The sequence below is a fragment of the Malania oleifera genome, chromosome 8 (genome assembly GCF_029873635.1).
Source record: "Malania oleifera isolate guangnan ecotype guangnan chromosome 8, ASM2987363v1, whole genome shotgun sequence".
NCBI lineage: Eukaryota > Viridiplantae > Streptophyta > Magnoliopsida > Santalales > Ximeniaceae > Malania > Malania oleifera.
The window spans coordinates 27563106-27580096 of NC_080424.1; the positions used below are offsets into that span (position 1 = coordinate 27563106).

At 38.7% G+C, this 16991-nt stretch overlaps 2 protein-coding genes across 2 annotated transcripts; one reads left to right on the forward strand and one right to left on the reverse strand.

Moving 5' to 3' along the window:
* The first annotated feature begins 3826 nt into the window (after window positions 1–3826).
* On the forward strand, window positions 3827–15334 carry LOC131161783 (chlorophyllide a oxygenase, chloroplastic). Its single transcript, XM_058117747.1, has 9 exons — window positions 3827–4017; window positions 4483–4719; window positions 4954–5058; window positions 5460–5735; window positions 12436–12583; window positions 12722–12906; window positions 13024–13136; window positions 13506–13800; window positions 14714–15334. The coding sequence occupies exons 1-9, from the start codon at window positions 3940–3942 to the stop codon at window positions 14882–14884; spliced, it is 1608 nt and encodes a 535-aa protein (XP_057973730.1). The 5' UTR covers window positions 3827–3939; the 3' UTR covers window positions 14885–15334.
* Window positions 15335–16294: 960 nt separating this feature from the next.
* LOC131161784 (uncharacterized) lies at window positions 16295–16784 on the reverse strand. Its single transcript, XM_058117748.1, has one exon. The coding sequence runs from the start codon at window positions 16782–16784 to the stop codon at window positions 16443–16445; it is 342 nt and encodes a 113-aa protein (XP_057973731.1). The 3' UTR covers window positions 16295–16442.
* Between the last annotated feature and the right edge of the window lie 207 nt (window positions 16785–16991).

Sequence of the window (16991 nt, forward strand, 5' to 3'; positions counted from 1 at the left end):
CAACAACCCTGAATTGTAAAAAACAACAAGAAAAGCAAACTTTATTGCTTTACAGAGAACACTCACAGTTAGAGCAGATTTGTACAAGTTAAAAGCACAATATACTTTAGTAAATAAACAATACAAAGAGATGAAGTTTAAAATAAATATCACCAGGGTTCTTTCTTAGATTGTAAAACTTAGTTAGAGCACAAGAACTATAAGCTTTAATTAAGCAAGTACTCAGCAATAGCTTTCAGCAAAGTATTCCGCAAGAACTCTTTGAAAGTATGAGAATTTGATCAATATCTGCTTGTTGGTGTGTGTAATCCTTGGGTTTAGTATGTATTTATAGATAGAAAAGGTATTATTTTGTGTTCCTCAAGTTTACTTGCAGTATTCCGTAAGTTTTTACAAAGTTTGGGGATCAAGCAATCAGTTTTGGAAACTTTCCCTCGCTATTTTAAATTTAAAAAGCCGAAGGTCAGTCGACTGTGATCCACGAGGTCAGTTGTCTGATCCTTTATAATTCAGTGAAAATTCAAACACAGAATGGGGTCAGTCGCCTGAGCCTATAAGGTCAATTGCCTGATGCTATTCTGTTTGCTCATTTTATTCAGCATAAAAATATTAGTCAATTGATCAAACATTTGTAGTCACCTGATGTTACAATATTCCAAAAACTTTGTTTTTCAACACTTTAAACCTTTGATTTTGTAACATTTAAATGAGACTTATTTAAAAACATTTCCAGGGTTTTCAAAAACGAGTCTCTAAGTCCATAATAATTCCTAAGAGCTTCAATCATTTATATTGAAATTTAATGAAGTACTTACATGAGACTTCTTAATATTCTAACTTTCTATAATACTAAGTCTTCTTACTTTTACTTCCATTCTTTGAGTCTATCTTGACTTCTTTATTTAAAGGACTTTAAGTTTCATTTGATTTTCTATCTTTGAGTCCACGCTTTTAATGAACTTCATCAAGTACTTGAGATCTTGAACCTCTTATTAAAACCACTTGAATCCTGAAACATCATCACTTCACCACATATGTTAAGTTTCCTTAATTTGTTATTATCAAAATAAGATTCTTAAGCCTTGTTAGTTCAACAGACCCATCTTGCCATAATGATGACACTCAAGATTGTTGTATCTTGATCTCGACTTACTTTGGCTTTTACCTCTACCCTTTTGCTTCTGTATTTTCTTCTCCCCCAATTTTCGATAACTAAAACCTCAGAGAGTGATGAAGAACCTTGAGACCTCCTTCTCACATCTTCATTCAACACACAATTCTTGGCAAATTCCATAATCACAACACCATTGGGAGCAGAATTGATAAGTGAAACCCGAAATATTTCCCAAGAATTTGGTAAGGTAGCAAGCAACCAAAGCCCTCTAAATTCATCATCAAAATTAATTCCTATACCAAGTAACCAATTCATAACTCCTTGAAATTCATTCAAATGATATGCCACAGATGTCACTTCTTTATATTTCAGTTGCATCATCCTTTTAAGCAAGAATAACTTATTATTGCCAATCTTTGAAGCATATAGGTTTTCAAGTTTGTTCCATAGAGTTCATGCATGTGTCTCTTGATCAATGTGATTATAAAAGATTTCCTCAACAAACTATTGAATAAAACTACACACCTACCGATGCTTAAACTCCCATTCCTCACCAGTCTTAGATTCAGGCTTTTAAGTAGCAAAAATAGGAAGATGCAAAGTCTTCACAAATAGAAGATCTTTCATTTTATTCTGCCACAGTTGACAATTTGTGCCATTTAAAAGAATCATTCTACTTATGCTAACGTCCATAATTACACAAGACCACCAAACCTTGCTCTGATAGAGTGTGTTGGGAAGAAACAAGACTAATTGAAAAATCGCGAAAGTACAACCGTAATTTCTTTCTTTCCCAATTAATGAAATTAGTTCTTATGATATGAAAATAGCACAAATATATATATATATATATATATATATTTTCAACAGCATAAAATCAACCTAAAAAAATCACAAATATCAATCACATGAGACACAATTTTACGAAGAAAGTCCCTTCAAATCAAAGGGTAAAAACCACGAGACTTGAGATTCCACTCAAAAAATTCACTATGATAAAAGTGTGGATACAATATCTCAATTTTCAGCTATCACAATGAGTACGTAATTCTATTTTAGCTAACAACAAGAGATCTTAAAAATCAAAAAGTAAAAGTTGAGAATTTAACAAAAAACGTGGTTACTATTCAAAAGCCGATATCAGACGCTATTGTGCTTGGATGATTAGTCCAATCGTTCAAAATTAGCATCTATGAGCCCTCTATCTACTGACAAAAAATTAACACAATCAGGCCACGCATAATCCTCCAATCATCTGTTGATCAAAACTGCATACTATAACAAAAACTCAGATTTTCTCTTCTGCTTCTTCCTCTTATTGCCTCTCTCTCTCTCTCTCTCTCTCTCTCTCTCTCTCTCTCTCTCTTCTAATGGAATTCTACACCGCCAACCGTAATTTTTTTTACTTAAATGAGGTGTAAAAAGCCCTCTAAAAAAATTCGAAGAAAATAGGTTAAAGGGTTGAATGTGTTTCTCCAAATAGAAGGAATACCCAAACCCAACAAACACAACAAATTTCTTATCATACAACTTGCACCTAATGCTCCATCCCAATTTATTCCACATTAAAGTCCTTCGGTTCTCTAACTTTGTAGCTTCATTGTTCCTTTAAATCTTGTTGAGGATTTGAGCTATCAGCAACTTGGTGATACCAATTATCCTTGCACTTTCTTAAAAAAACAAAAAAAAAAAAAAAAGCTCATGGAACTTCCTAAATATTTAATTTTTAGGGCACTATGTTTTTGTATTCTTCTTTTTGTCAAATTTAACAAAAGATTTACACTTTTTTGAATTTTTTTCAAGAAAAAAATTACAATTTTTGTTAATTTTCAAGAAAATGATTTGACTTTTTTATATTTAGGTAGTATTTTAGAGTATGAATTTTTGAGTTATTGGATTTGGATTATATGAATTTGAAAGAATTATACTACAATATTGTACTTTGCTCAACTGTCAATCTAAATTCAATGATTAAAATTCATGCTCCAAATATAAGGTTTAAAATATTGAGTAATGTTAAGAGTCCCATGGAAACTATATTGTTACATCCATTCCCCTTATATTGCTTTATATATTCTATCACATGAAATCATGCTAAGATTCGAAGGGCTTGTTGGTGGCCGGAATTCTTATGTAATAAAAAAAAAGATCTATAACTCTGAGCATTACATAAAATTTTAAATTATGATTTTGAAAACACAATTTCCTCCATTGAATTTATAGTTGTATGTATTTTTTCCCCCCAATTGGTTAAGAGTTAAAACAAATCATATCACCCTCAGGGTGTGGTTCAGGTGGTAGTGCGGGCTGTGGGAATGCCTTTCACGAGATCAGGTGTTCTAACCCTCTTGATTTCGTTTCCGCTCCTGGATTCCTGAAATTTACCTCCCTTTGGAGTTGTGGGGTCAGCTTCAAGAGGCGCTGGATTAGTCACGTGGACCGTAAAACGGACATATGAAAACCCCGTGCATAATCCAAAAAAAAAAAAAAAATCATATCTTGCCAGATATGAGGAGCATCCGAGCTGGCAAGATATTAGAGGTCCATTCAGGCAAGACACGCTCGCCGAGCGGAAAGCCTGTGGAAGCAGAACGTGCCACGTGCGCATGCATAGGAGTCCACGCTTTTCCACGTGTCAAGCCGTGGGAGGATATCCGAGATCGCGCAGAGCACCAACCTCTTATCAACGAAATCCCAGCCAGCAGTTATTCTGTGTCCCTAAAATTACCCAATATTTCCTTTCCACACATTCTTCCCTCTCTCTCTCCAACACACATTCTCCTCTCTCTCTCTCTCTCTCAAGCTCGTGGTCAGCTTCAAACGCCATGAACACTGTAGCCGCAGCTTCAGCTCTCTCTCTTCCCTTCTCCCTGTGTCCATCGTCTAAGCTAAACACTAAAAAGGTATGATTCTTTCTCTGCTGTATTTATCTGGGTAGTGTTCGTCTGCTGAAATTTATTTGTATATCAGTTTGATTGAGATTTTCTTTTTCTTTTTACAATACAACTATGCTATTCGACTATAGCTTGGGTTGTGATGCTCAACCCGGAATATTTGGTTTGTGGTCTGTTTTTTCTTTGATAAATTTTTCCATGTACATGGATGGGTTGATTTTTCAGTTTAATTGTCGCCTAGAATATTCCCAGAAGAGGATAAATTTTAGCTTAATATACCTCATGAATGCATGGGATAATGTGTTTGGTTCACTTTATGGTTGATGTCTGTTATCTCATGAATGTAGAGGAAACTAGTTTCAATTCCATAATTGATTGATGCCTATTCTCTCATGAATGTAGAGGAAACTAGATTTAATTCCATAGTTGGTTGATGTTGGTCTTAAAAGTGTTGTGGGTTGCATTGAATTTCAGGGTGTTAGAGGAGGATTTCGGGTGTTTGCTGTATTTGGAGAGGAAGGAGGGTTGGTTGAGAAGAAGAGTGCGTGGGGAGCCCTCTTTGATGTGGAGGATCCAAGGCCTAAGGTACCTCAGCTGAAAGGGAAGTTCTTGGACGTAAATCAAGCCCTAGAAGTGGCTAGATTTGATATTCAGTATTGTGATTGGAGGGCTCGGCAAGATCTACTCACAATCATGCTTCTTCATGAAAAGGTCACCACTGGTTTGAATTACTCTTCATTTTCTTGAGATATAATGTTCTGTATGATTCTTAATACACTCCTTTTGCATTTGCGTACATAAACACAGATTAATTTTTTTTTTCTTATAAATATTCAACTAATCTCCGATCTAAACTTTTAATTTGGTTATGTTTTTTCTTAAAAAAAAAAAAATTCTAATTGCATCTGTGAAGAGAGATTCTCACTTTAGGAGATGTGGATGTAGGTTGTGGAAGTTTTAAATCCTCTAGCTCGTGATTACAAGTCCATTGGTACCATGAAGAAGGAGCTTGCAGAGTTGCAAGAAGAACTAGCACAAGCTCACCAACAGGTTTGGAAACTCATTTCTTGATGGGAAAAATTTGTGCAAGTTGGATAAATTAACATTTTATCCTTTGGCCCATTGGGATGTATATTCATTACCGAGTAGTTATAGAGAACCGTTAAACATAAGATCATCTGATTGATCAGATTTATATGCTTTCCAACTGTAAATCTGTAATCTCAGAGCCATCTTTATGTGAAAAACAAGATCAGATTTATATGCTTTCCAACTGTAAATCAGTAATCTCAGAGCCATCTTTATGTGAAAAACAAGATCAGATTTATATGCTTTCCAACTGTAAATCTGTAATCTCAGAGCCATCTTTATGTGAAAAACAAGATCAGATTTATATGCTTTCCAACTGTAAATCTGTAATCTCAGAGCCATCTTTATGTGAAAAACAACAGGTTCATCTATCTGAAGCAAGGGTTGCCACAGCTTTAGATAGGCTAGCTTACATGGAAGCATTGGTTAATGATAGGCTGCTACAAGATAGAAGCACAACAGAGTCCAATCAAGCATGCCCCTCTTCGAGTACATCCTCAGAAGCTCTGGATACTGTAAAAAGCAAGTTGGTCCGAAAAAGCTTGAATGTTTCTGGTCCTGTCCAACCTTACCATCATCGCTTGAAGAATTTCTGGTACCCTGTTGCTTTCTCCGCTGACCTGAAGGACGACACTATGGTAATTTAATTACTGAAATATTTGATTTCTTTGCTGCATACTAAACATATTTTGATCCACCCATTTTCCAAAGGATAGTGAACACTTTTTTTTATGAGGAAAGGAAGGTTCAGTGAGACTCAAATTTACAGGGATTTGCTCTAGGTATTTATTGTTGGGGAAGGGGCAAGAAACACAACTTGAGGACACAATCTTCCCCCTTTTACAAATGACTATAGGTAGAATGATCAATAATCAATTATCTCAATTCAACAATGAAATCACCAACTCAAAGTCAGCCATCTGCACATGCAACTTCATGTGGAAAGTTCTTCACAAAATAAATAAATAAATAAAAATGCAGGACCTAAGTCAGCTTTCACTCTCTCACTATGTAAAATAGAGGGTTAAAAAATGTGTATTTCCTAGTCAAATGTAGAGGCATACACTTGTTACATACTATCATCAAGAATAATACATTCTTGATACCCAACACAATATCAACTATCACCCATGTGGATTCAATCAAGGACGATAGATCTCCCAAAAATAAAGGTTGTAAAGCAGCAAGCACAACTATGAAATTCTGCCTTAGGGAGCTTGAGGCCTCAATCGCATCATAAAAAATGATGGAATAGAGAGAGATCTGACCACAAATAAAAGCCGCAAACACAACTATAACATTCTGCTTTAGGGAGCTTCAAACCTCAATCACACCATTGAAAATGAAGAATACTAGTCCACAACCTGCTTCCATAATTTCAACTGAATTGGATGAGAAATTGCCTTAGCTCATCGTGAGCAAGTTCACTGCACAGTGCGCACACAGAATTTTTTAGTGGTGCTCCTTTTTAATGGGTGTTCATCTTCATGCACCGCAGCACACTGATTTGCTCTTTTTTAGCTTGCAATGAGGTGTTATTGATTTTTTCTTGTCCCAAAGCCTTCTCACTTCCAAAAAATTATAATAATGTCATTAAAATACATTTCCTTTTGTGTGTTTCCAACTTAGTGGGCTAGCACCAAATTAGATGCCATATTGCAATTGGGCATGGGTCAAGACATTAAAGTGAGCTTCAATAAATATTAATGGGCCATCCTCCACATATGAGGGAAACCCAATCCAAAAGCAATTGAAAAGCAATGGGCTATCTTAACCCTTCAAATCCCTCTACTCCATTACTAAAGGAGAAAAAGAAAAAGAAGAAATACATGAAAAATAACAATAAATAAAAATACACTCAAGAGTAGTAGGGATTGGCCCTCTGTACAATTGTTTAGTCATTATTTAGAATATGGGATGTGAGATTACAAGGTGGCTTATTTATCATTTCATAAGCAACAATGACACACAACCACCATCTATTGCCACAATCCATGGCTACAGTGCCTAGGATCTTGATACATGCTCTCAATGCACTTTCCAAGGAGAGGTGAACTATGTATCCAAATTTTGGATGGTGTGACCATAGATGGTAGCAATGAACTCATAACTGAGATCATCTCACTAAAGAAAAGGATATTAATGCCAAGTGTGCTTTGATGTGGCAAACACTAATGGATGACTAGGAGTAACAGTCTTGGGTTCAACTCCGGTGAGATATTGTCCGTTTTGGCTCACTAGTCTCACGGATTTGCCCTATAAAAAGCACTTCACATGGTTGGAGCACAAACCATCCTTATAAGCCCAAGATTTTCTTAGTGCACATCTGATGTGGGACCGTGACATGTTCTCCCGTCTGATCTCTAATGCTCTCTTCAGAGTGGCTTATGTTAAATCTGTAGTTCACTTTGCAATTATTTATTTTCTCTCCAATATATTTTTTTACATGGATAGAATACTTTTAAATAGAAAAAATTCCTATTCTATTTTGGTAATACATGTATCACATCAATTAAGGATTTACATCTACAGCTAAAAAATTAATCTCTCACAGCTCATGCCAACACTCCCCCTCAAGTTGATGCATACAAGTCTCTGATGCACAACTTGTTGAGTGATTGTGAAACTCTTTGCTTGATACCGCCTTGGTGAGTATGTCTACTAGTTGGTCCTCAGACTTCACAAAAGGAAATCGAATTATTTTTGCTTCTAAGTTTTCCTTGATAAAATGTCGATCCACTTCCACATGTTTTGTACGGTCATGTTGGACTAGGTCGTGAGATATTGCAATAGCAGCTTTGTTGTCACAAAAGAGATCCATGAAGTAGAGGTGAAACCTAGTTCAGTAAGTAGTCTCTTGATTCAGAGTAGTTCACAAAGCCCTTTTGCCATTCCACGGAATTCTGCTTTGGCACTGGAAAGTGCTACCACCTTCTGCTTTCTGCTTCTATATGTAACAAGATTCCCACCAACAAACATAAAATAAATGTAGATCTTCTGTTTGAGATATTTCCAACCCAGTCTGCATCTGTATAGCCATTAAATTCTTAAATGACTATTCTTTGAAAACATAAGTCCCTTCCCAAGCGAGGACTTCAAATATCTCAATATTCGGGTTACAACATCCATATGATCTTCACTAAGATTATGCATGAATTGGTTAACTACGCTTACAACATATGCAATGTCTGGACGAGTATGTGAGAGGTATATAAGTTTGCCAACTAACCTTTGGTACCTCCCTTTATCCGTTGGTACTTGATCTAAGTATTCTCCAAGTTTGTGGTTTTGGACAATTGGAGTATCCACTAGTTTGCACTCCAACATTCCTAAAACACATACTTCCTTTGGGAAAAAAATATACCTTGTCTAGACTTGGCAACTTCAATTCCCAGAAAGTACTTGAGTCTTCCCAAGTTCTTCATCTCAAAATCGATGGCCAACTCCTTCTGTAATCGGGATATTTCTTCGTCATCATCTCTTGTGATAATCATGTCATCCACATATACTATCAACACAGTTACCTTGCCCAATTTGTGCTTCAGGAGCAATGTATGGTCTGAGTTGCTTTGCTTGAATCTGTATTTCCTCATTGCCAGACTAAATCGTCCAAACCACACCCAAGGCGATTGTTTTAATCCATATAGTGCTCGTTGCAATTTGCACACGACCTTGGTTTCAGTGAAAGCCATGTAGCCCAGAGGAAGGTTCATGTACAATTCTTCTTCAAGATCGCCGTGTAGAAAGGCATTTTTTTTACATCAAATTGATGTAATGGCCAGTTAAGGTTAGCTGCTAAAGATAACAATATCCTTACAGTGTTCAGTTTCGCAACTAGTGAAAAAGTCTCTTGGTATTCTACCCTATATGTCTGTGTATAGCCTTTTGCCATCAGTCTCGCTTTGTACCTTTGGACTAATCCATCTGCCTTGTGTTTGATAGAAAATACCCATTTGCATCCTACTGCTTTCTTCCCTTTAGGTAATGGAACTATGGTCCATGTGTCATTCTTTAGTAGTGCCTCCATTTCTTCCTTTATTGCCTGAGTCTATTTTGGATCAGACAAGGCTTCTTGAAATCTAGCTGGAACTTGACTTGAAAAAAGTACATGCACAAATGCTCTGAGGGGTTCGGATAATCTCCTGGTAGACACGTAGTTGGCAATTGGATACTTTGATTTTCGTTCTTCAATATCAGGAGAGTATCTATTCGGTGGCTTGACATGATTTTCCCTAAAAGGTAATGTATATCTAGCAGGAGTATTCAAGTCACTTGTATTTGAAGGTGTGTCTAGAGTGCTTACCTCAAGGATATTCTTAGGAGATGGATCTGCAGGTACTAAGGAAGGGGGGAGCTTGATTCAGTTTTTGAAGGCGTATTATATCCCGAAGATGTATTCTGCTTTGTAGGCTTATCTGGCCCTGTGGGCTCGAATGGCCTTGGGCTTGGTACTTCATTTGCCACTGTTTCACTATTTGGCCAGTCAAAGTGCAACCAATTATGCTCTTCATCGCGTGTCTCCCCTCGAAGAGAAAAATTGGGGGCTGGGAAAAAAGTGTTAGACTTCAGGAAGGTAACATCCATAGTCACATAGATACGTTGGGTAGAGGGATCATAGCACCAATATCCCTTCTGGTGCATGACATAGCCCAAGAAAAGACAACGGAGAGCACACGGATCCAGTTTGGCTCGTTGATTTTTGTGAAGATGCACATAAGCCACACACCCAAATACTCATGGAGGAAGCATTAGGGTTGTGGGTAGGGAGACATGAGATGCCAGACGGTGGACACTGCATCAGAGCTCCATGTAGTAAAGCTCGTGCCGTTTCAAGAATATGGTGGTTGAGAGACACAAATCCGGCCCCTGTGACCGGAGGGACACCCCCATTAGCATTTGCAACAATAGTGTGTCGCAGTGGAGATGTCGTAGCAAAATCGGTAGCAGCAAAATTGATGTGGTCTATGGCTTCGGAGTCAAGAAGCCAGGCACCACGGTCAACATTATAGGAGGAGATAACTAAACTAGAACCAAAGTTACCTATATCTAGGATGAATTCCGCATTTTGAGAAGACTCAGCCTAGGGAATCAAGGAGAGGTGGGGTTCGGCTGACACTATAGTCACCTTGCCCGTGTTTGCACCCACCAAGTCCTTTTTCTTTGCCTGCAACTCATACCACCAATTAGGATAACCAAATTTTTTAAAACAATTCTCACTTGTGTGACGCTGGTTGCCACAATGGGAGCATTTCGTTCCACCAGGAACATTCTGTGACTTAGGGGTTGTAGTGGATTTTGCGGTGAGCTGGTTGGAGATCGCAGCAAAGGGTGAGGTGGCTAAACTCAGCTTTGGCCCCTTGGTGGCCAGAACGTGCCAGAGGTATTGTCAGAGTTGTCACTGCTCATGATTGCCCGTCGAAGAGCCTCCCTGCGAACATGAGCATAAGCTTGCTCAATGGAAGGAAATGGGCGCATTTGAAGCACATCGCTACGGATGTTGTCAAGGCGGTCATCAAGACCATCAAGGAAGGTGTAAACACGATCCTCTTGGAGTATGTTGTTGTAGTAATGGATGTCGGCGGCGCATTCCATCGGATTCGGACGGCAGAAATCTATTTCCCGCTAGAGTCCTTGTAGTTCGGTGTAGAATTTCTCAAGAGAGCCGCCGCCTTGTCGCAGGCGAGCCGCATGTTGTCAGAGTTCGTAGACTTGAGAAGTATCACTGCCATAAGTTGTAGCAATGGCATCCTAGACCGATTTTGCAGTGGGAAATTGGATGAAATTTCCAATGAGTGCCGGATCCATAGAATTTACCAACCATCATTTGATAATAGCATTATCGGTACGCCATTTTCGAAAGGATGGATCAGACTGCAGCGGTGGTGGACAGTCGCTGTTGATAGCCTAGTTTGTCTTTGCCGAGGATGTACATCTTGACAACCTGGGACAAAAGGGCATAGTTGGTGCCATCCAACTTGATACCGATCGGTACAGTAGCAGTATCGGTGATTTGGATTGGGACCGAAGCTTTGTTCAAAACTTCCTTCATTTTTATGGTCAACTCAGCTAAGGTGGAGGAAGGTGGAGATTTATTGGTATGGAAATCTTTATCGGCCATGGAGGGAGAGTGTGCAGCTGATGGTGTAACAAGGGGTTGCTGCAGATAATTTGAAAAACGGTAGCGAACAGTGCGTGTTCCGGCATCGATGACGAGATCGTTGTTGCGCAAAGGGGCAAGAGATCCTTCTAAAGGAGCTGGTGACGAGCGAGATGTTGCCTGAAAAAAAATGGAGTTGCTGGTTCGGATGTCTCGGAAGAGACTTCGGCATCGTACTGGTTCAGCGCGAGGATGATCGCAGCTAACAGACGGGGGGATGATCGCTGCTAGTAGATCGCAGCTGGTTCGGTGTGATGGCAGCGAGGTGTGGTCGCGACAGCGATGGCGGCGATCTGCTGGCCTGTGATGGCGAAGAGCTGAGATCGCCGAAGCGTCTGACGGGTCTGGATGTGTCTATTAGGCGAGTTCGCTGAAGCGTCTGAAGATCAGACGTGTTGTTCACGATGTTGGTGCCTTCGAGGCGGGAAGGTTCTTGGCCAGTTTGGAGGGCAAGTCAGAAAGGTTTAGAGAAGATACCAGGGTGGTGTTGTTGGCAATAGCAGGGCTGGCGGTTCCTTCGTCGTCGTCGTCTGGACGAGGGCTGGTAGTTTCTTCGGCGTCATCTGGTGGTTCCTTCGTCGGTGCAATAGCAGAGCTGGTGGTGAACAGATTCACTGGATAATTGGAGCAGAAGTCCTATGACCTTGCTCTGATACCATGTTAAATCTGCAGTTCACTTTCCAATTATTTATTTTCTCTCCAATATATTTTTTACGTTGATAGAATACATTTAAATAGAAAATATTACTATCCTATTTTGGTAATACATGTATCACAGCAATTAAGGATTTACATCTACAGATAAAAAATTAATCTCTCACAACTTACGCATTAATCTCTCACAGTTCACACCAACAGCTTACACCTCTATGTAGGATCCACCTACATGATAGTACCCTTAGGTGGGCTTTGATACTAAATGTAGTGGTTTGATGCCCAACTTTGACAAGGTATTGTCCCTTTTGACCCATTGGCCTCACAGGTTTGTCCTATAAAAGGTGCTTCACATAATTAAAGCCCAAACCATCCTTATAAGCCCAAGATCTCCCTACTACACCTATGATGTGGGACTGCGTCAGGTAATGGCCAAGGGGCAGAAGTAGAAACCACTGTTGCATTTCCAATAAGCTTTTATTTTATTTATTAAAAGGTCAGCTGCCAATATAACTTTTCTATTTCAGATTCCAATTGATTGCTTTGATGAACCATGGGTTGTGTTCCGTGGGAAAGATGGAAAACCAGGATGTGTTCAGAACACCTGTGCACATAGGGCATGTCCTCTTCACCTTGGTTCAGTAAATGAAGGTCGCATACAATGCCCATACCATGGTTAGTAAAAATAGATGGATTGTTCAATGTCATTCCTATATTGATACCATTTACAAGATTATTATAAAATTTCTTTGAGCTCTACAATGCATAAATGGGAGCTAGTAATTTTTAGAAAACTTTGTGGATGATCTTCAGGGTGGGAGTACTCAACAGATGGAAAATGTGAGAAAATGCCGTCTACAAGATTACTTAATGTGAAAATTAGATCATTGCCCTGTTTTGAGCAAGAGGGGATGATTTGGATATGGCCCGGTAGCGAACCTCCAGCAGCTAAACTTCCCTCTTTAAATCCTCCTCCAGGATTCAAAATTCATGCCGAGGTATATTATTAAATTATTTAAATATTCCTATCATTATATGGGTATTTGTGCTTATGCTTGCATGACTATGTTGAAGATCATGTCTCCTCATTTCTGTTATGCACTTGGAAATGATAGATTGTCATGGAACTGCCAGTGGAACATGGGCTGCTTTTAGATAACCTTTTGGACCTTGCGCATGCCCCTTTCACCCACACTTCCACTTTTGCTAAGGGATGGAGTGTTCCCAGGTATGTTACAAAAATTTTTGAGCATCAGAGAAGAATGATTTCCTTGATCTTCCTCATTTTAGCTTGGACATTGACTCAAAAATTCTGAGTCTGGAGAATAAAGAAATGGACTCATCCCATGCTTTTTGACATTGTACTAGAAATAGGTGTTATACATGCCAAGGTAATTGAGATGAATCTCTTGAGTAGCATGAATAATACATTTATGGGTGTTCATAGAAAAAAATTGCTCTTCAATGTTTTTATTAAAGAGGGAAAACTTGATTTCCATCTGGTTTCAAGTTTTTCCTCTTTGAGGAATGGAGGGCTAAATTGTTATATAGGTGAACTTAACTCTGCATCCTGAATGCATGTCACCTGTACTCTCAGCTTGGTGAAATTCTTGACGCCTGCATCTGGCCTCCAAGGGTACTGGGATCCCTATCCAATCGACATGGAATTTCGACCACCTTGTATGGTGCTATCAACCATCGGAATTTCAAAGCCTGGAAAATTGGAGGGGCAAAACACCCAGCAGTGCTCAACCCACCTTCATCAACTTCATGTGTGTTTACCTTCATCTAGACAGAAGACAAGACTATTATACAGAATGTCGCTGGATTTTGCTCCCATCCTGAAGCACATCCCCTTCATGCATTATCTATGGCAGTATTTTGCAGAAAAGGTGAAGTTCTGTTGGGAAGGAAACTCATGTCTGTTCTTTATCTGCAATTATACTTCATGGTATAAATTAAGGCCCTCATCAGGTTGCCAAGAGTATTGACAAATAAAACGTTGTTTAGTCGTGCAATCAAATATTTTAGCAAGAGAGATTGGTTGATTGTTGACCTTAAAATCAATCCTCTCTGGAAATCCCCACAAAATGTTGTTCCCAGAACTGTGGAGGTTTCTGGACCATGTATTGCTTGATTACATATCTGTGGGCTGCACCATGGTTTTGAAAGGCGTGAGTTTGGACCAGGAAACAAAGCTTCAGACTAAAGCTCAAGGAGAATGCCTCAGGGCATACTCTTGATGCTGAAAGCCCTTGAAGGCTTTGCATAATGGTTTGAAAGCTTTGATTATAAACTTTCAGTTGGAGATGCATAGACACAGGTTCAATATTTTAACCTTGTTCTATATTTTTGTTTTATAAATAGAATTTTTACTAGTCCTAGGCTTAAAAAGTCTTTTGAGGATTTCTTAGAACATAATTATGGAATCCTTGATGGTATGCTTGCTTTACCACACAAATTCCTTCATGGTGGACTCTTGGATTTTCTCAAATTCATTGTGCCTGCAAAACTTTCTCATCTATTTAATTATTAGTCCATATTCCAGGACAATGGCATTCTATTCTTGGACATTTGATTTTTTGAACCAAATGCCTAGTTCTTTGTGAGGGTCATTATGTAAACTCTTGTCTGTTATTTACTGGGAACTATCCACTGGAAAATGAAGTTCCACCTATGTCATGCATCTTACCCTACACAAATGAAAGTCTCCTCAGAATTTAAAACAAATTGTTTAATCTAATTTCAGCTCTGTGGTCTCTTCTCTCACCTTCTTTTCGAATTGTCTTTGTGTTGTCCTGGCAGGTCTTGAATGAGGACCTACGACTAGTAGTTGGCCAACAAGAACGGATGATAAATGGGGCAAATGTTTGGAATTCCCCAGTTTCCTATGATAAGCTGGGGGTAAGATACAGGTTATGGAGAGATGCAGTAGACCGAGGAGCTAAGGAACTACCCTTTGGCAAATCAATATAGAGTGAGATTTGTGGATGGGCCAATTTCTCACTGCTGCTTTTGGAGCCCTCCATAACCAGCTGAACACTGGCATTGCCAAATTGCAGGTGATAAAGTCAAAACTGAAAACACTACCTCACAATCTTGTGCAGTTACCAGCTCTATAGCTCGATCTAAGGGAATTGCAGAGCAGCTTTGTTAGAAACTGTCTACTAATCTGACCCCAACCAAGAGTTGGGGTCTGCATACAAAGCTAGCCCTTGTAAAATCAAGAAACTGTACACTATCTTTGTTGTTTTTGTGTACAGTGTTGAACCAACTTCATCCTTTTTTTTTTTTTTCTCCCGAATGGACACTGAGGAGGTTCTGAAGATTGTTTTCCAGTCCTATAAACTGGCCTTAAGTACTCTTGTTGTATAGTAGTATCCTCATTTTTTAAATGAAAATAGAAGAATTCAAGTTGATTGTCAATTGTGTACCACATCAGATGGGACTTGGGGCACATCCATTGCTGCGCAATCTGTTTGGTTGGAGAGAAGTTGTGAAATGAGAAAAGAAAAAAATATATATAAGAAAAGTTGTTTTGAAGTGTACCAGTGCAGTGTGAGTTCTGTTTATACATTTTGTCCATCTAAATATTCAGTATTGGGGTGTATATAACCATTGATGAAATACAATAACATCCAATTTTGAACCAGGAGAAGCGATAGAACTTCAGGCACATCCATTTGCAATCGTTTCTGTTGGTTGGAAGGCTGGGAAATGACGGAAAAGGGGGGCGGAGGAGAAGAAAACATAGAAGGAAAATCTCTGCATGCTTGATTTGATAACCACATTAGTAAACTCAAGAAGAGGGGTGAAAAATATCAAACAATAAAAGAAAAAATTAGTTATTATTATTATTATTATTATTATTATTATTTTGATATTCCGAGAATTTTAGTCACAGTCGTGTCACTTTAGACACTATGATGCAGCACTAAATAGGATAAAAGCCACTTGTTCATTGACGACTCTTAAAAGAGAATCAAATTCGTGATTTTGAAATTACCAAAATTACACAGTAATATTATCCATAGTTAAATAATGATTGCTCTTCGAAGTACCCAAATAATTTTAATTATTTTTATAATGTTTTTATTTTTTTCTTATTTAAAAAGAAATGTCATTAAAATATAAATTTTTAAATTTAAATATATTTAAATAAATTTTAATATAATTTTATATTATATTTCATGCAATACAAATTTAGATTCAAACCTATTCAGTTATTCGAATTTTTCTTTCTTTCTTTCTACTTGATATTTTCTCCATTCCTCTCCTTGGTTGAAGGCCTTGAAAGTCGAAACGGTTCTTTCTTTCTAATGAGAATACAGTAAATTTAAATTATATAACAAAAATTAACCCATTTTGTTAAGCAAAATTCTGTAATTGATTTCAGAAATAACAATTTTTATTGAATTCAAATCCACTAAATCTATCAGAATTACAAAACCCCAAAACCCATTAATTCTTCTGCTCATAAGATAAAACCCATATCCACACCAACTTTCAGGCTACAGCAACTCTCTCTCTCTCTCTACAGCGCAGACCCACAAAAGGGGCAGAACCTAAACTCAGAATCGACTACTCTAGAGCAAGACCAGCACTTCAAGACATCCGAAGCCGCCGATCCCGGCAGCGGCGGCGATTGGTTCGCGGGCGGCAGAGAGTGTGAGGGAGGAAAGAAGAGAGAGCAATTTTTACAATACATGAGAGGGTCTTTGGCCGGCCACCGCCAGACGGGCACGAAGAACAGCTTCAGCACCTTCTCGTATTCCACCAGATCGGCCGGAGACTGGCACATCACGCACCTCCCTGCGCCGCTCTTCAGCACCCGACGGACCTGCTGCTCCACCCCTCCCACAAAGAAGAAGAACATTTTTGATTTTCTCGCTGATTTTCTTGTCTCGCGTTTCTCTCACATACTTGGGAATTGACGGCCGCGTGCGTTAGACCGAGAGGGTGCGGGCAGGAACGCGAGATTTCCGGGGGGTTCTCTTCTCACGATTCTCTTTCTTCTAGCCTCTTCTAGAAGGGTGTTTGGACACAGGTTTAAAAATCTTTGGACAAAAATAAGTTTTTATTT